General features: G+C 43.1%; 1 protein-coding gene across 3 annotated transcripts in view; it reads left to right on the top strand.

Moving 5' to 3' along the window:
* Nucleotides 1–5,574: 5,574 nt before the first annotated feature.
* DYNC1I2 (dynein cytoplasmic 1 intermediate chain 2) overlaps nucleotides 5,575–20,568 on the top strand; it is an 81,202-nt gene continuing 66,208 nt past the window's right edge. For 2 of the 3 annotated variants that reach the window (XM_075284179.1, XM_075284181.1), the window contains exons 1-4: nucleotides 5,575–5,703; nucleotides 8,762–8,809; nucleotides 16,069–16,186; nucleotides 19,511–19,625. In XM_075284179.1, the coding sequence (XP_075140280.1) occupies nucleotides 16,079–16,186; nucleotides 19,511–19,625 (223 nt within the window). In that variant the 5' untranslated portion in view covers nucleotides 5,575–5,703; nucleotides 8,762–8,809; nucleotides 16,069–16,078. The remainder of the gene's footprint in view (nucleotides 5,704–8,761; nucleotides 8,810–16,068; nucleotides 16,187–19,510; nucleotides 19,626–20,568) is intronic. The other variant, XM_075284182.1, reaches the window with a different exon arrangement.

The raw sequence follows: 20,568 nt of genomic DNA, 5'->3' as shown, positions 1-20,568 counted from the left end.
TAGTAGGTGCAGCCTGTGATAGAAGTGTCAGTAATGTGCAATGCATCGCAAAAAAATTAAAATAATTAAATAAAAGGAATTACAAATGTGAGTCACCCCCCCCCCTCCCCTTTCCCTAGAGAACATATAAGTGAAAAAAAAATATTTGAAACACATACACATTAGGCATCCCTGTGTCTGAAACGCCTAGTTTAGAAACTTTAAAGGGATTCTACTATTAAAATCGAATATTTTCTCGCTAACACGTAGGATTAGCCTTAAGAAAGGCTATTCGTCTCCTACCTTTAGATGTCTTCTCTGCCGTTCCGTATAAATGCTGGTGGGCATACGCAGTCGGCTTTGCCCTAGGCCCGAGACCTAGAAGTTTGAAACAACCCCGGGAAGAAGACGCGTGAAGAGGCCGTTCCTGAAGAAGAAGGAGGCGGAGCTGGAGATTTCTCTTGCAGCATTGGGGACGCCCCCAGTGCTGTTTGAGTGCTGGGGCCCGCCGCCAGTGCTGCAAGAGAGCTCATTTGCATGCCAACAATAAACCGGGATTTCTACGGAACAGCGGCGTGGAAAAGACATCTAAAGGTAGGAGACAAAGACTTTCTTAAGGCTATTCCTTCCTGTTAGCGAGAAAATATTTTATGTTAATGGTGGAATCCCTTTAAAAAAAATAAATTCCCCATACGATTAACATCATAGCAAAAATTAAAATTTTTAATAAGAAGCAAAGCAATAGACATTCTCCAAAATGGTATAACTAAAAAGTACACCCGGCCCCACAAAATACATGCCCTATACATCCCCATACATGGAAATATATATAAGTTATGGGTGTTAGACTATTGCAACTCCAAGAAATTTTATAGAAACGTTTTTGTTTTTTTTAAAAAAACAATGTAGTTTTTTTTCCCTCCAATTCTACCCCATTCTGAATTTTTTTTCCAGCTTCCTAGTACATCACACAAAAAAATTACAAAGTAAAATTAGTTCCACAAACATTAAGTTCAATACAATAATGTTCCAAGGAGTTGTTAGAATGGAATGAAACGTTCTACGTGTGATACATGTAAGTGCTAATAATATTCATTGTCATGGCCCACAGATATTGCAGCTTGGCCTGTATACTTGTAGGTTGTGCTGATGTTCCAACTGGTCCCATGAATGCACAATTGGCAATAAATGTGGCAACCGGGGAGGATTAGAACATATTTCAATCTGTTGGAGACATTCCTGGGAAACACTTGCTGTGGGTGGGGAGCATTATCCTGCTGAAAAATGCCATCTGGAAGACCTGCCATAGGAGACAACACATGTGGCTGGAGGATGTCCTGTAATGTCACTGAGCTGTTAGTACCCCTTGTATCACTACTATGGGTGCTTAAGGGTGGGTTCACACCTGCGCCCGGTCTCCGCTTTAGCCAATCAGGTGGGTTTCCATCTTCTGCCCCAAGAAACTGGACAGGGGACGGAAACCCAGCGGTCAGTATTCAAACCCATTCACTTGAATGGGTTTGCAAAGTGACTGCCCATGTGCGTCTTCAGTCTCTTCACGTCAAAACCGTTTTTTAAGACACAAAGTCGAACATGTAGGTGTAAAAAAAATGGTTTTGCTGCAAGGGGCAGAAGACGCACCCAGGCGGTCACTTTGCAAACCCATTCAAGTATATGGGTTTGAAAACTGATTGCTGGGTTTCCATCCCATGTCCAGTTTCTCGGGGCAGAAGATGGAAACCTGCCGGATTGTCTAAAGCGGAGACCGGGTGCAGGTGTGAACATGCTCTTATTATCATATGTGATGGCTCCACAAATCACAAGCAGTTGGGGAACTGTGTTGCTCCCCAGCAAAGGCAGGATTGAAATGCTTCCCAAGATGGCTCCATACCCCAACCTGACTGCATCTCAAACAGAACCTGGATTAATTGCTAAAGACGATACAGTGCCAATCTGTAGTATTCCAGATTTCTCTCGCAACACCACTGCAAATGAAAGTGATGGTGGCTGGCTGTCAATAGCAGGACACATGATGGTCCCATCACACCATATTTCCTTCTGCTAAACCTATAGGGGTGTATAATGAAGGTGTTACCTGCATCTGGATGGTAGACATCCATCAGTATAAAGGAGCTGATCTTCTCTACTGATGGTTTGTCTGGGCCATCTGTACCCTTACATAACCGCTGCTCTTACAATATACTTCTCATAACAGTTAGGTCAAAAAGATCTGGTGGGCGATTTATCGAAACAACCATCCTGCTTCTCTCAGTCTATTGATGCACCCCTCTCAAAGTCTGTCAACTGGGCACGATGTCTATGAGTGTGTCGTAGAGGAGAGTCTAGCAGTCAACGACCTCTCACCTAAAGGTAAACTACCCTTAAATTAGCCTCTGAGAGCTTTTTTTAAGGCAATGGGGGAAACACTTTTACACCCTCTTGATTCGAGCCCAGTGTCCTATTAGACCACACGTAATAATTTACACATCTGCCTGAGCTATAAGTACATGCCGAGTTTTGCAGCAATTTGTCAATTCTTTCTGTACTGTGTTATCTTATTTGTTTAAAGGCAATACTTTCCCGTCCTCCAAGACAGTCCAGGAACATCACAAAATAGGCAACTCCATGGCAAAGACTGCTGACAGCTGCTTGATTCAAAGTGATTATTAAAGGGCTTTCCCTTTACTAAAATATTAATAAGGTCCCCGTAAGTGCTTCAGCCCCGTCATTTTGCTGATTGACAGATCTCCAGGGACTTGGAGCAAATATTGATGGCCTACTTTAAGGGTCGGTTCCCACAGGACTAAAATGTTGTAGAATTTCTGTGCAAGATTTGGTGTAGAAAATACATGTAAGAATTTATAGTAGTAGCAAATTGGATATTCTCCAGAAAAAAATTTACAAAATTTGACTGGTCTGGTCTCCTAGGTTGGATTGTGACTCCATTCATTTACAATAGAGAAGGAGTTGCAGGGTACACGGTGATCATTGGTCATGCATCAGGAGTCGTGGCAAAAAGTTACCATGTGGCTCAAGCCTACAGCAGCACTGTGGCCCCCTTCATTCTCAGGATTAGTAGAATTACCAAAGGTCGGATCCTAGCTAATTATAAAGTGATAATACTTCTAGCTATATGCTATCACTTTATAAATTGGGGATAATGCTTAAAGGGGTTTTCTGTATTGGTGATGCCATCGGTCTTGCAAATTGAGGCCAATGATTGAATGCAGTAGTCATACACACTGCTTAACCATCCCTGATTCAGCAGGACAGTCCTGGATTTCAGGTGCTGTCCAAGACATCAGGAGGTAAGTCCTAGCTCCAACTCTATTTGCTCAGAGGATTGAAAGAAAGACAAAATTTACCTATCATAAATGATGCCTCAAACCTTGCCCATGTCGCCTTGCACTTCTTACTATCCACAAACCCCACCCGCCCTTTGGCCCCCACACAGTATAATATCCCCTCAGTGTCCCCATAAGGCATCATGGCTCTTTGTGAGACCCATACTATCATGTCCCTTCTGCCCCTACTGTGTAACATCCCCGCTTTGGCCCCCACACAGTTTGATATTTCCCTAGTGGCCTTTACACAGTATAATCCCTCCAGTGGCTCCCACACAGTTTAATACACAATACAATGTCCTCTTGTGGCCCCCATACAATATAATCCCCTCTTATGGTCCCCACACAGTATAATGTCCCTGTTGTGGCTCTCATACATAATGACATCCCCCCCAGTGGCTCCTACACAATATAATGTCCCCGTTGTGGCTCTCATACTGTGGTATCTCCGCCCAGTGGCCCCACACAATATAATGTCCCACATAGTACAAATAATGGCCCCTTTATTGTGATTCCAGCACTATAATGTCCCCACATAGTATTATCATGCCCCTCATTGTGACCACAACACCATAGCGCCCCCTAGTTGTGGCCCACATAGTAAAATGCTCAACAAATAAGGTAATTTTCACCTCCTTCCCCTTCATTTGACTTTGATCTGGTCTGAGCGCATCTTCAGGGAGCTGCAGTTGTGATGTAGTAACGTCACTACGTCACTCCTGCCTGCTTCGAAGGCGCCAGGCATATTTAAAGACGCATACTCTTTATAAATGGGGTGGCCTCTATGCCAGGCCGTGCACCTGGGCTTTAAGAAGCTGGCGTAGATTTCTGTGATGCAGCAATCTGGTATTAATGACGTAAAATGTAAAGTAACGCCCAACGCCACTTACATGAAACTGGCGTGAAAACGCTATTAATGTCACAAATGGCGTTAAAAGTAAAATCTGAGGTCACACCAGATATCTGGCATAAATAAAAGAGAAATCTCCCCAAAAGAGTGGTGCAGAATTTACATGGATACTACACCTCTACCTATGCAGGAGAATGAATGTTAGAAGAGACCCACTTTATCATTGCATCCCTTTTAAAACATCAATAATGATATTACAGAATCTGTATCTATCTATCTATCTATCTATCTATCTATCTATCTATCTATCTATCTGTCTGTCTGTCTGTCTGTCTGTCTGTCTATCTATCTATCTATCTCCTATCTATCTATCTATCTATCTATCTATCTATCTCCTATCTATATATCTATCTATCTCATATCTATCTATCTATCTATCTATCTATCTATCTCTCATATCTATCTATCTCTCTCTCTCATATCTATCTAGCTCTATCTATCTATCTATCTATCTATCTATCTATCTATCTATCTCTCATATCTATCTATCTCCTATCTGTCTATCTCCTATCTATCTATCTATCTATCTATCTATCTATCTATCTATCTATCTATCTATCTATCTCTCATATCTATCTATCTATCTATCTATCTATCTATCTATCTATCTATCTATCTATCTATCTATCTATCTCCTATCTATCTATCTATCTATCTATCTATCTCCTATCTATCTATCTATCTATCTATCTATCTATCTATCTATCTATCTCCTATCTATCTATCTATCTATCTATCTATCTATCTATCTATCTATCTATCTATCTATCTCTCATATCTATCTATCTATCTATCTATCTATCTATCTATCTATCTATCTATCTATCTATCTATCTATCTATCTATCTCCTATCTATCTATCTATCTATCTATCTATCTATCTATCTATCTATCTATCTATCTATCTATCTATCTATCTATCTATCTATCTCTCATATCTATCTATCTATCTATCTCCTATCTATCTATCTATCTATCTATCTATCTATCTATCTATCTATCTATCTATCTATCTATCTATCTATCTATCTATCTATCTATCTATCTATCTATCCATCTATCCACATGGTACAAAAACAAAATTTTCCTTATCTATCCACACACAAGGGAATAAATAAGCTGACAGTAAAACAAGTTCTATACACAATGTCTGCTAAACATGTCTCCTAAATGAATAATAATGTGATGGCTTTGCCGGAGACCAACATTCATTTTCACTTATGGCCATATCCACAGGAAAATGGCTCCTGCACTGGAGACATACAGGAAGCATTTCCTCCCGCCCTCTGCTTTTTAGAAGCCTGTCCTCCTGTCATCTTACAAGGGTGGCGTCATTGCAGCTGCGCGGTCTGTGTTTTGGCCTTCATCCTTTTCCGTAGAGCATCAGTCATTCGCAGTGTATGTGGCCGGTGTCGGGCGGGGTGCACAGGGAGACAGGGCGGTGACACGATTGGACCCAGTGGGGAAAAAGTAAGGTTGGCGATCGGTGGGTATGGGTCGTGGTGTGGGTAACTGGCTGCCATGGCGGCTTCAGCCTGATCATAGTGGGGCCTAGTGGTTGTTATTATTGGAGGCTATGCACAGCCAATGAGCGGGCTGCTGGAGGCAGCAGAGCTGTGGAGGGGCAACTGTCCCCCGGTATGGCTTATTGCTATCATGGCTGCTCCTTGTGTATATACTGACTGTATGATGTCACTTATGGCACCTGGGACTACAAGTACCAGCATGTCCTGACAGCTATTGACCTTGCATAGTGTGCCTCATTGCTTAGTTATCTTCTGCTATTTGTTCCTATTTCTGGGAAAGCTGGGTGGCCACCATTGTTGCTGCTGTCTTTGCTCCTATGGGCTTTGTCACCCAGCTTTCCCAGACGTCAGATTTGCATAGCTGCCTACTTATGTAATGATAACTCCCTTGCTTTTGTATTGCTTCTTCACTTGGCAGGCTTGATGGAACATGAGAAAGCTGGGTTGTATCCAGCTGCTATTACATGTCGCGCAGAGGTTGTCACAGCTTTTCCGGACTCTAATCCTAACCGCAAACCTTACTGTCCGTGTGTATTGGTACATAATGTGCCCATGTATTAAGGCATCAGTAGGCAGATTCTCAGGATTATGGAAAAGCTGTGTAGGGGGATCACTGTTAGTAGCTATATTTTTTGCAACCCATCTTTCCCAAACCGGATATAATAAAGACAAATATAATTCTTAGAAACTTGAAGGCAGGTGACGTAGGGAAGATGGCATAGTGGATTTTGCAGCAGGTAACCTTCCTGCCAGCAGTGGAGAGATGTTGTGTTCCCATTGACTTCAGTCTGAGGTTCAGGATAGGCGCTTCTTTTTTTCGGTAGCCAGTGGAAAATGAATTGTGCACCTTCCATTGAAACAAATGCAAGGTGGAATTTTTGTTATAGAAGTGGAAATAATCCGCGCTGCTGGTTAGGTTTGGTGAAACCTCATCCCCTCTGCTGGTACTGAAATAAACTTGTCCAATGTTCAAGGAAATATTATAAACGAAAAATCCGCAATGTATCAGCCTAAGGCAATAAAAATAAAATCTCTTTATACTCTGTACCCTGCCGCTGTACTCCTGCACCTGCGCAGTTCTTCTCTGCAGCCATTGGAGTACACCTCAGCTTCAGTGTCCATACCCCGTACCTCTGACACCTGTGCAGTGAAGCTGGGGTGCATGTCCTCGCCTTCACTAAAAAAACTGCGTGGGTGCCGAGAGCACCAGAGAGGAGTCTGATGAGACTCTTATCTAAGGAAGTATAAAAGTTTATTTATTTATTTATTTTTTTCGTTATTGGTATGGATGGATTTAAGACAGGGCGGTTTGGGACACTAAACCCCGATCTATAAGGATCTTTAGTGTCCCAAATTGACCTGACAGGTTCACTTTAACAGTCATAATTTGTAAATAGATCTGTATTGATATTGAAAATGAATCTGTATGCCTGTCTGTGCTGATGGATACAGGCCTAACCCGAACTGCCATACTTCTGCAGCAGAGTTTTTTTTCCCCTTGTTTTACAATCCAATTGTTTCTGCAAATTCAATTCAGGTGACTAGGACAATTCCACACATTTCTACAACAAATCTATTTCTTGTACGTTCATTTTTAGAGGTTGTCCATCTCTTCGTTTTATTATTTAATACTATAGCTTAAGGGCACTTAAACATAAGAAACCGGTACTCGTCTCTCCCGGGTCCACCTTTTTCAGCAGCTGGATTAATCGGTTTATAGTTTTGCATTAATCTCTAGCGGTGACATTAGTGGCGCCCCCATGTGGCTGCTTCAGCTAGTTACAGGCCTCAGTGATCACATGTGGTAGTTGGGTTGATCATTGCTGCAGAGGTTCTGGCATTACCGCCTGTAGGGGATACATGGTGGTGGGGGGGGGTCATTGACAATAACACCAGGGACTTACACTGAGAACCAGCATCCTGCTACCCATTGAGTACAGTGTTTTGGTTGCAGATTTTGTTGATGCAGCCTAGTGTAATCACCCCCCATCTAAAGGACGTCCCCAAACCCCTGTCCTTGACATAGGACATAAAATGTCCTCTTTAAAAACAGGTGCCCGTCTGCATATTGATGTCCGTTGCTCTCATCCTATGACAGATAAGAACAACAGACTGTAATAACAGTAGAGTGAACGTATCCTTATACTGATTGATCTCCCATAGTATCACAAGTAAAGTGTGCCGCCTGTTATTTCCATAGGACCAGCGTATCCGAAAATAATACTTCACACTCTGTTCAGTCTAGGCGCGGTCCTCATGACTCACCGCTGTCTGCGGCTAAGTATAAAGCACCGAGCTGGAAGCCATTGTGGATTATTTATTCTGTAGTGTATTAGTGTTTTGCTGTTACGTGAACAGAACGGGGATATATTAATACTCGCCTGCTCCGCACCTTGTAGAAGCATTCATCTCTGCGTAGTGTTTTCTGTTCCTTTTGTAAGCACCAAAACAGCAGGGGGCGCCGTATACAGCAGTTTTTAGACACAGGAATATTTGGTTATTACATGGTCCCAAATTATACATTTGTTATAAAAAATATGTCACACAGCCCAATGGTCTGATCCCTCCGATATAGGATGTAAAAAAAACTATTGGAAAAAATAGCAAAAAAATTCCTGCAGCAAAAATTGGAAATAACTAAAAGATTTTTAATTCCTATAGAAAATAGCATAAAAAATAGTGGGAAAATTATATTATATTTCATTCTGATTTTCATTGCTGGAATTTTTTATATGTCATATTGTTCTGTTTTGTGTTCTCTAATAGAGACGTGTATTATTTATTCGGTAGCGTGGACATGTCAGGAGAGTAATTGTACAACGTGGGTATCGGTGCCCACTCAGGGCATTGGCGCTTACCTCTTTGGAGCAATGGCAATGCCCTCATTGCTCCCAATAACTCATTTCCATATTGGAAAAAAACCATCACCACACCAATGGAGTTGCTATAGATGTATATTCTTTTGTATACTATATACTTCTTTACCAGGTTTGTCTTTTCAGGTAGACCAAAGCTTGAAGTTCTTCATTTGCCTTCTGAAGGATTACAAGGTAAATGTTTCTAACGTCAGAAATTTTATGTGCTCAGAAATTTGATCTGTGCTTTTATCTTAAAGGGGCTATCCATTTTCTATTATTGCTGGCCTATGCTTAGGATAGGTCATTGATATTAGATCTGTGAGGGTCTGACACCGAGGACTCTCAGAGATCACTTCGTCCAGGACAGTGCAGTTCCCAGTAATGTTTGTCATGAAAGTCCTATAGAACAGTGCTGCAGTACCCAAAGCCACCACTAGACCTTGTACAGTGAGCGAGCAGCATGGTTCCTGACATGTAAACATTACCGGGAGCGGCGCTGTCTCAGAGTAGCTGATCTGCAAGGTTCAGACCATCAATATTAGAAAGTGGATAACGCCGTTAAATTCTTAATATAATATACTAGTATTGTCATTAAGTGAAGCCAACTTTTTTCCTGTTCCACCCAAAACTGGTCCTGACTCCAACTCTACAGCCTTGGTTGCCACAGAAAAATCGAGCAATGTTGTTTTGTGCGTTTTTGTTTTGGTTTTTTTAAATACAAGTCCTGGTTGTAACTGTGAAGGAGTCGTAGGACAACATGGCGATCTTGGTCATGTGATGGGCATCTGGGCCAAAGTTGTCATGTAGCTTTAGCTGTATACAGCTTGGTGCAAACTACACAATTATATGTTAAACGTACATGGGATAGTGTTGTCAATAATACTGTTCTGTACTGCATGGTATATCGGTCAGCCAGTGGCCAAATAGTCTATGGATGTGTTCAGCGTGTTTGGTGGGGTCATCTCCCTGCATATAATCCAAATTCCGATTTTGACTATTAAAACTTAAATTTTTATGTAAATATAACTAAAAATTGTGCAGTGTTTTAAAGATTTTCTTAGTGGTGACAGTCTGTTGTCTTCATCGGTTGACAATGGAAACGACCACGAATGCAGAAACTTTCTATGGTCTGGGACTTGTCAGAATCCCAGCCATGATAAGGACATCATGGCTGGTTATCAGGAGGACACTACAGGTATGAGAAGATAACCCGATCACAATAAGGACATCATGGCTGGTTATCAGGAGGACACTACATGTATGAGAAGATAACCTGACCACAATAAGGACATCATGGCTGGTTATCAGGAGGACACTACATGTATGAGAAGATAACCCGACCACAATAAGGACATCATGGCTGGGTTTCATCGTATAGAACATCCCTGCATTCATGGTCCTATCCATTGGTGACTGAACATGACAACAGACTGTCACTATTAAATGATAGTTGGAGAAAATTTGCAACATTTTGAATGATATTTGCAAAAAGTTTAAATGTTACTTGTCTACAAATCTAAATACGGTTACGCTATGTTTATACTCCTTTAAGGTTAAGGTGCATGAAATGTTTTGTCCTATACCAGGCAGGATTAGGTCTGTTCCCATGTAATGTAGTGGTTGGTGCATACCCTGAATGCTTTTCTCCTTCCCTCACTGTCTGGCCATATAAAGCTGTAATTATTGTCTAGCTATAAGAATAGGCCTGCTTCTGAAGATTCACCTTCCATCCTGTCTACAAGATAATGGGCCACTGGCGCTGTCACGCTGGAACTTCTTCTTAACTCATTCTTTTATGTCTGTAGAATAAAACTCTTCTGGTTCCACCGGCCATAGTTTAATCTATTGAGATTTTAACAATTAGTGTGTGCCTACATTTGGTTGCTAAAAGGGGTGTTTGGTGGGGTGATTTTTTTTTTTTTTTTTTTTTTTTAAACTTTAGTGCCCTATTTAGTCTGATTTTATGTTGATTATTTTTCCTATCACGTCTCGGCTTATCATAAGATTTTATGACAAGTCTACAGTCATGTAGAATGGCAGCTTTGTAAGGCACTCAATGCTCTCCTTTGTATTTGAGGCGTACAGCTGTAAGGGAATACAGGGGGCCATGTAAGGGAATTCAGCATGCTAAGGCAATAACTTTTCCTTATTTGTCTTAAGTTGGGCAATTCTTTGTGGATAGAATAGACCGTTTGTTTTTCCTCCTGAATTTCTTGCTCCGTTGGTAGATGCTGTGGTTCATATCGGTTTTGTACACAGGGCAGATTTTGGTTAATTTATCAAAGAATTTACACCAGTTTTCTGGTGTAGAAAAGTTGCAAGTTTGTGGACAAGTCTCTCGGCAGTCACCATCAGGCTCGAAAATTTAACATTATTTATACACAGTCCAGTTACATTAATGTGACCACCTGTCAACATCCAGAATAACCCCCTTTGGCAGAGCGGATCGCTGGAATTCGTGCGGGAAGAGAGGGGATGTTGTGCTGATGATCACTGGGATGTTGAGCCATGCCGACTCCATTGCCGTGGCCAGCTTCGCTAGGTTACGTGGTTGAGCATCCATGGCATGAACAACCCGATCGAGGTGGTCCCACAGATTCTCGATTTGGTTCAAGTCCGGGGAATTTGCTGGCCAAGGGAGTACGGTAAACTCATCCTGGTGCTGCTCGAACCACGCACGTACACTGTGAACTTTATGACATGTCGCATTGTCCTGCTGGTAGATGCCATCATCCTGAGGAAAAACAATTCTCATGTAGGGGTGAACATGGTCCGCTAGGATAGATGCATACTTGGGTTGATCCATCGTGTCTTCCACAATGATGAGTGCACCCAGATGGCTGATGACACGTGCCTTCTGCGATTGGTTATTTAATGTTGGCATCCAAAGTAGGCGGTGGTCACATTAATATGACTGGACTGTGTATTAGAAAACTGATGTAAAATGTCGACAGACTGTTTGTTTCTAGCACATGGACCACCCGCGATGTACATGCCTCTTAATTATCAGCAGCGCCGGAGTAAAATGTGCCATTATTAAGGGGTTATCCATGAGTTTCAGTACTCGGGCAGAAGGCCGGGGAAGGGAAAACATAAAAACTTCAAGTCCTACCCACCTGGCCTGGCACTCCAGTGTCCCCCGTCGCTGTCGGGGCTTGTGTCAGCAGAAGTCCTCAGCACACATGACTGGCCTCAGTTTCCTAAGGAAAGGAACTGGTGACGTATGTGAGTGACATCGCTGGCCTCAGGGCTCACGTGCGGCGTGGACTTCCACAGGCATAAGACCTGACGTGTGCTGGACCAGACATCACCAGGGGACAGGTGACGTGCCCCTTACACTTACTATATTAAGCAAAGTAGTGCACAATTTGCTCTTAAGGACTCATCTGTGTATTACATGGTCACCCGTTAAATAGAATGGGGGCCTTGTAATAACATATTCTACCATTTGGCAGGGACTTTCCCTGTTAATGGAAGTGTCCTTTAAACTGATCATGAGCATGCTGCTGGAGATAGAAATGGAGAGAGAATTATTGCTTGTCCTTTATGGCCTGTCTGCTTTTTAAAGGTGTCCTGTAGAAAATCTGATGTGTTCTGACAAGTTCCAGAGGAGGATTCTTGGGAGGGAGACGCCTTGCGCTTTAATAGGCTTCTGTATTGCCGTGATCTAAATTAGCCGGATAACCTGGCAGCTAGATTTTGGACGTGGATCCAGGCCGTGTACCCCGTGACATTTCCAGCCTTGTGTGTAACCCTCCATTCCTCTTGTGATGAGATGACTCCCGTTCCTTCCTTTTGTGGTTGCTGAAAGGAAACTGCTTATTCTCAGCCTGCTTTTGTCTAGTTCCAAGGGAGAATTCTTCTTTGCAAAATACTAGGATTTTTAGGATGGCATGAGTCCTAGTATAGGTAATAGAAGTCACATATAGACATCCCGGATGTGACGTATTATTAAGATACAACACTGATATAAAGTGCAGTAGATATTGGCTATATTAGGTAATAACATAGAACAGCCTTTTTACCCATAGCAGTCCCATCCCAAAAAGCGTCTCCGTTATCCCACCTTATCATATGAGATCCCACAGTCTATACTTGCTGGGTGGTAAGTGTGACAAAGTAGCCACATCATGTGTGGAGAGTGTCATGTCTGGGTCCTGTTCATATTCTGTGTGTTTATATGGTCGCTGTATTATATACATAGAGCTCAATATGTAGTAATGTGTCAGTACGTCACTGTCAGGGCAGGAGGAGGTAAATGTCCAAGGAAACCTGTCAAGCTTGATGCTGCCCAACCATTGCTTGAAATCTTGGCATGCTCCATATAACAAAGATCTTGTCTTATATTGAAACACAGCGGCGCTTAAAATCAAGCCAAAAATGGGTTGACGAGTATCATGATAGCTCCCTTTCGAGAAACTGGCAGGAGGGGTTATCCCCATGTTATCTCCCCCAAGCTCGTGCCTCTGGATTCAGTATCATCCCAAGATTGAGCCTGGAGATTCAGCATCCCCCTCAAGATTGTTTCTGGAGATTCAATTCCCCCCCCCTCCCAAATTCGTGCCTGGAGAGTCAGTATCCCCCAAATTCGTGCCATTCGTGCCCGGAGAGTCGGTATCCCCCAAGATCGTGCCTGGAGATTCGGTAGCCTCAGAGGAGTAGTACCATGGACTTTATTCATGATATCTAGAGATGAGCGAACAGTGTTCTATCGAACACATGTTCGATCGGATATCAGGGTGTTTGCCATGTTCGAATCGAATCGAACACCGCGTGGTAAAGTGCGCCAAAATTCGATTCCCCTCCCACCTTCCCTGGCGCCTTTTTTGCACCAATAACAGCGCAGGGGAGGTGGGACAGGAACTACGACACCGGGGGCATTGAAAAAAATTGGAAAAAGTCATTGGCTGCCGAAATCAGGTGACCTCCATTTTAGACGAATAGTGGATTTCAAATCCGGGTCATATGAGAATGTGAACTTTGTGACTATGAGACAGGGATAGCTGTACAGGCAGGGATAGCTAGGGATAACCTTTATTTAGGGGGGAATGTTATTAAAAATAACTTTTTGGGGCTCTATCGGGTGTGTAATTGTGATTTTTGTGAGATAAACTTTTTCCCATAGGGATGCATTGGCCAGCGCTGATTGGCCGAATTCCGTACTCTGGCCAATCAGTGCTGGCCAATGCATTCTATTGGCGTGATGAAGCAGTGCTGAATGTGTGTGTTTAGCTCAACTACACCGGTGGAGTAGTTGGCTAAGCACACAGATTCAGCTCTGCTTCAATCAGCGCTGGCCAATGCATTCTATTAGCTTGATGAAGCAGAGTGTGCACAAGGGTTCAAGCGCACCCTCGGCTCTGCTACATCAGAGCCGAGGGTGCGCTTGAACCCTTGTGCACACTCTGCTTCATCAAGCTAATAGAATGCATTGGCCAGCGCTGATTGGCCAATGCATTCTATTAGCCCGATGAAGTAGAGCTGAATGTGTGTGCTAAGCACACACATTCAGCTCTACTTCATCGGGCTAATAGAATGCATTGGCCAGCGCTGATTGGCCAGAGTACGGAATTCGGCCAATCAGCGCTGGCTCTGCTGGAGGAGGCGGAGTCTAAGATCGCTCCACACCAGTCTCCATTCAGGTCCGACCTTAGACTCCGCCTCCTCCAGCAGAGCCAGCGCTGATTGGCCGAATTCCGTACTCTGGCCAATCAGCACTGGCTAATGCATTGTATTGGCGTGATGAAGCAGTGCTGAATGTGTGTGCTTAACACACACAATTCAGCTCTACTTCATCGGGCTAATAGAATGCATTGGCCAATCGGCGCTGGCCAATGCATTCTATTAGCGTGAACTGAGTTTGCACAGGGGTTCTAGTGCACCCTCGGCTCTGCTACATCAGATTGCTACATCTGATGTAGCAGTGCCGAGTGTGCATCAGATGTGTAGTTGAGCAAAACTGACTCAGCACTGCTAAGTCTCTGCATTCGCATAGGAATGCATTGGCCAGCCTTCGGCCAATCAGCGCTGGCTCTGCCGGAGGAGGCGGAGTCTAAGGTCGGACCTGAATGGAGACTGGTGTGGAGCGATCTTAGACTCCGCCTCCTCCAGCAGAGCCAGCGCTGATTGGTCGAGTTCCGTACTCTGGCCAATCAGCACTGGCCAATGCATTTCTATGGGGAAAAGTTAGCTTGCGAAAATCGCAAACTGACAGGGATTTCCATGAAATAAAGTGACTTTTATGCCCCCAGACATGCTTCCCCTGCTGTCCCAGTGTCATTCCAGGGTGTTGGTATCATTTCCTGGGGTGTCATAGTGGACTTGGTGACCCTCCAGACACGAATTTGGGTTTCCCCCTTAACGAGTTTATGTTCCCCATAGACTATAATGGGGTTCGAAACCCACTCGAACAGTGAGCGGCTGTTCGAATCGAATTTCGAACCTCGAACATTTTAGTGTTCGCTCATCTCTAATGATATCAACTCCCCATTATCAATATGAGAGTGTACTTGCCATTGAACCCCTGTGGTCAGGGGGCTATTCAGAAAATAAATCAAAAGATACTCCCTCTTCCCCCTTTAATGAAAAAATTAAAATAAAAACACAAAATTGGGATAGCCACATCTGTAATGACCCATAAAATAAAATTACCACGTTTGTTATTTATTTGGCATGATAAACGCTATAATGATGACCTCCATATAGACAATGACAAGCACACGAGAATATCTTTTTATCAAATTCTTGGCCTATATATATCTTTCTATTTGTACTGAGAACCATAATCCTTTGTAATGCCAATGTCTGTGCTGTAGACAGGGCTGCGGAGTCGGACTAGTTTTGGAGGGGTTGGAGTCAGAAAACATTACTAACTTCGGCATAAAAAATAAATTGTATTCATTCATTCAATAATTGATATTATATAATTAGTTAGCTGTATAGTTTGTTACGTATTTACTTTCATAGATATTCAATCAATAGTTTTTTTTTTCCCTGAATTAAAGGAGCTTTACTTAACACAGCCATTAGTAAAGGAGTTGGTGGTTTGCCCTGTGACTCCACAACCCTGGCATTGTGATTAGGGTTGAGCGATCGGGATCAGAAAAGATTGGATTCCGATCGGCGATCGAGTAAATTTCGCGATCGGAATTCCGACCTAATCTTTTCCAGCGGGATCGAGGTCGGAGATTATTTCAAGATCGGCTCAACCCTCAAGTGACTTTTCCCATAGAGAAGCATTGACTGACTAGGGTTGAGGATCGGGATTGGAAAAGATTGGATCCCGATCGGCGATTGAGCAAATTTCACTATCACAATCTGGATCGGCTGGAAAATGATCGGAAATCGGATTTTGAAATCGATCCTGAAATCTCAAGATCGGCTCAACCCTAATTATGATTTTTCTCATCTGACGTGTACAGCTTCTTCTAATATTCTTGTCGTTCATTCAGGTTCTTCAGCATGTCTGACAAAAGTGAGCTGAAAGCGGAGTTGGAGAGAAAGAAGCAGCGTCTGGCTCAGATTAGAGAAGAGAAAAAGAGAAAAGAAGAAGAGAAGAAAAAGAAGGAGGTAATACATGGAATTGGCAGGAATCCATGTAATTGACAGGTTTTCTTGTTGTACTAGGATAAGTTCACACAGGGTTTTTTGCACCGGATCCTGAGGTGGAGGCCGCCTCAGGTTCTGGTCCAAAATACGGGTAGCTGTGACTGTATGCCGGTACAGTATACCAGCGTCCAGCCGTGCACTCTGCTCCAGATTCGGCCAAATGAATGTGCCTAGTCGGGAGGAGGGAGCGTCTTCAGGCGGATGTCACAAGGCAAATCCGCCTGAAAGAATGAGCATGTCGCTTGACTCTCGGCAGATCATTTGGTACCTGCTATACACATAAGCAGCACCGGTATACTAGTTTTATACTAGTTTTGCTATTATCACTTTCCTTTAGCTGACTTTGACTGAGCCGTTCCCAAAAATGTTCACCCTTATTACTTTTACATATGAAAAGCAACCATAGCAACCTCCCCTTTTCTTACTTGTTCTATCCGGCTTCACAAAAGTAATCATTTACGGCATGTCCTCAAGTGAGATGGTGCCTGGAAAATGACGGTGTGGGTAGGGAACAGGTAGGGAGTAGGCGTCGAGGGGGAACAGCTTTCGACGTGCAACACAAAAAAAGAATCATTTTTACAGAGCAAAACCTTGTTCAGATATGCAGATGGTTGTAGCTGACAGGCTTCTACATTGTACAGTATTTCTCTCCAACTTTTATTACTTTGGGACTTTTCCCACTTTGTGGCGTATCCAGCACAGCATAAGTTTTAGATCATATGGTTGTATCCTTATATTCAGGGACCATATGGCATAGTTGTAGCTGCCAGACTTGGATCCTTCAGGGTAATAGCTATAGGAGGGGAAACAATAGGACCAACCCTAAATGTGTGACCATAAGAGTATCCACAAAAGAAATCCAGATCATCAGGGAAATGGTTATTATTGCGTACGATTGGATTGGATTGTGTATATATTGTATTGTAATATTTTTGGACTGTATTTTTCGCTTTATAAAACACAGTTTTCTATGCAAAGTTGGGGGGAGGGAGAGGAGACGGTGTGTCTTTATAAAGTGAGTGTGCCGAAAATCAAGTGGTACTTCCCTTTCCTGGGCTCCGGTGGGAGTCTTCTGGCTTCTTCTGTTCACAGAGGCAAAGTGAATGTGACTGGGCCTCAGCTGTCACCTCGCAATCATCGCACAAAATTATACTGGCATAATGTCAGAAGGTTACACCAATGTCATTTTGTGCTATGACGCCAACATTCATGGTGTCTCTATTAATAGAAGAGGCCGGGTCCCAGGAGAGGTGAATACCACTGTTTATTACGTTTAATCATCTCCCCTCATCTCCTTATATTCTGGGGTCTAAGGGACCCCACAGTATAACAATGGTTTGAGGGTGGTGAATCGCCCAAATGTATATATTTTTATATTTTATTCTTAAAGAGAACCATATGGGCCACTATAGGGCATTATACTGTGTGGAGTGATTTCTATGGGACATTAAATTGTGTACATGGCTTACTGTGAGACATTGTACTGTATGGAGGGGTTACTGTGAGACATTGTACTGTATGGAGGGGTCACGGAGACATTATACTGTGTGGAGGGGTCACTGTGAGACATTATACTGTTTGGAGTGGTCACTGTGAGACATTGTACTGTGTGGAGGGGTCACTGTGAGACATTGTACTGTGTGGAGGGGTCACTGTGAGACATTATAATGTATGGAGGGGTCACTGTGAGACATTGTACTGTATGGAGGGGTCACTGTGAGACATTGTACTGTATGGAGGGGTCACTGTGAGACATTGTACTGTATGGAGGGGTCACTGTGAGACATTGTACTGTATGGAGGGGTCACTGTGAGACATTGTACTGTATGGAGGGGTCACTGTGAGACCTTGTACTGTATGGAGGGGTCACTGTGAGACTTTGTACTGTATGGAGGGGTCACTGTGAGACATTGTACTGTATGGAGGGGTCACTGTGAGACATACTGTATGGAGGGGTCACTGTGAGACCTTGTACTGTATGGAGGGGTCACTGTGAGACCTTGTACTGTATGGAGGGGTCACTGTGAGACCTTGTACTGTATGGAGGGGTCACTGAGACCTTGTACTGTATGGAGGGGTCACTGAGACCTTGTACTGTATGGAGGGGTCACTGAGACCTTGTACTGTATGGAGGGGTCACTGAGACCTTGTACTGTATGGAGGGGTCACTGTGAGACATTGTACTGTATGGAGGGGTCACTGTGAGACATTGTACTGTATGGAGGGGTCACTGTGAGACCTTGTACTGTATGGAGGGGTCACTGAGACCTTGTACTGTATGGAGGGGTCACTGAGACCTTGTACTGTATGGAGGGGTCACTGTGAGACATTGTACTGTATGGAGGGGTCACTGTGAGACATTGTACTGTATGGAGGGGTCACTGTGAGACATTGTACTGTATGGAGGGGTCACTGTGAGACATTGTACTGTATGGAGGGGTCACTGTGAGACATTGTACTGTATGGAGGGGTCACTGTGAGACATTGTACTGTATGGAGGGGTCACTGTGAGACCTTGTACTGTATGGAGGGGTCACTGTGAGACCTTGTACTGTATGGAGGGGTCACTGTGAGACCTTGTACTGTATGGAGGGGTCACTGTGGGACATTATACTGACTGGAGGCTACTGTGGGACATTATACTGTGTACACTGTGGAAAGTTATTCTTAAAGGGGTTGTTCGGAAATTCAAATACATTTTTTCCCCCTATTTTCCTCCTTTCAAATCTAGGTGTATTTTATCATTGGGTATGTTCTATAAATCAAAAAAATGCAGTAATTATATGGCTCACCAGTCACTAATTATTGCCACTACTCAATTGTAATCACTGGTGCTTCCAGCAGGGGGTGCCAAAACACTTAGCTTTCTGTAAGAACGTAAATGAATGTTCATATACAGTATGTAGGATCAAACAACTTATACAATTCATCATCAAAAAGCAACGCTTTACCCGTGTGGCAACCAGCCAGTTTTTGTCATTTTTGAGGAATTACTTTTACTTTCATTCCCAGCCTTGCTTAGTGAACCTACCCCTTAGGAAATTAACAGTTGGAGAAAAAATAAATAAATTATATATATATATATATATATATATATATATATATATATATATATATTTTTTTTTTTATTTTATTTATTTGAATCTTTTTATAACTGAAGGCTGCACACCATGAATTTTACTTTGGCTTGGTCCACTTTTAGTGATCCAGAGAATTTTTTTTGGAGCAGAAATTTGTGTTTTATAAGGAAAAATAGCTTTGACAGTTTTCTATGTTTCATGATAGTCCGACCAGAAAAAAGATGTTGCCCCTACACAGGAAGAGTCTGATTTGGAGAAGAAGAGGAGAGAAGCGGAAGCCTTACTCCAGAGCATAGGAATCACTGCTGACCCCCCACTGGGTAAGGATCCTGACACTCACCCTTGACTGCATGCTAACTTGCATGCTTGCTTGCTTCATGGTATTGCTGCCTGCACAATCGTCATACAGCGCCACCTTCACCTTGATCAAAAATACAGTAACACATTCCAGTGCTGCATATTGCTAACCAAGTCATTCATAATGGCAAAATGGGTTCTAGAGAACATATTGGGGAAATCGGGTATTGGCTTTGGAAAAAAAAAAAAAAAAGTTGCAGTTTTTGGCTCACAGCTGATCCTGCTCCAAAAAATGAAAGTTTTTGGCTTTCTATGTAACCAACATGGCGCGTTTCTGAAAAGTGGGCATGACGTTGATGGGGATTAATTTATGCTAGAAACTTTAGCATCTCCACTCCAGCATAGAGGGGATCAAGACTGGTGTAGCAAATGCCAGGTCTGATAAATTTCCTCCACTGCCTATGAATCGGTAGAATTGAGATTTTGGGATAAGTGTAACGCTAGGTTCACACTTGCATTCAGGGTCTCCGTTCTGTGGTTTCCGTCTTCTGCATGCCAGAAGACGGAAACCACAGACCGGGTCCGGCCGTGAGCGGCGGTGAGCGTTTTATGCTCTCCGCCGTGAAACCGTTTTTTTTAAATCTGGACACAGAATACTGCATGTCCGACTCTGTGTCCGGATTATAAAACCCGGTTTCGCAGCGGAGAGCATAAAACACTCACCGCCGCTCACGGCCAGTGGAATAGGCTGCCACGGGAGGTGGTGGGCGCTCCATCAATGGAAATCTTCAAGCGGAATCTGGATAAACATATAGCTGGGATGATTTAGGAAAACCTGCACTCGCAGGGGGCTGGACCCGATGGCCCTTGAGGTCCCTTCCAACTCTACCATAAAATAAAAATAAATAAAATAAAAAAAGCTTTCTCACCCATTCAAATGAATGGGTGAGAGAGACTCCTGCAGGT

Source organism: Leptodactylus fuscus, chromosome 8 (genome assembly GCF_031893055.1).
Source record: "Leptodactylus fuscus isolate aLepFus1 chromosome 8, aLepFus1.hap2, whole genome shotgun sequence".
Lineage (NCBI taxonomy): Eukaryota > Metazoa > Chordata > Amphibia > Anura > Leptodactylidae > Leptodactylus > Leptodactylus fuscus.
Note: the sequence above shows the minus strand (reverse complement) of the source record. Positions and strands in the feature narration are given on the sequence as shown.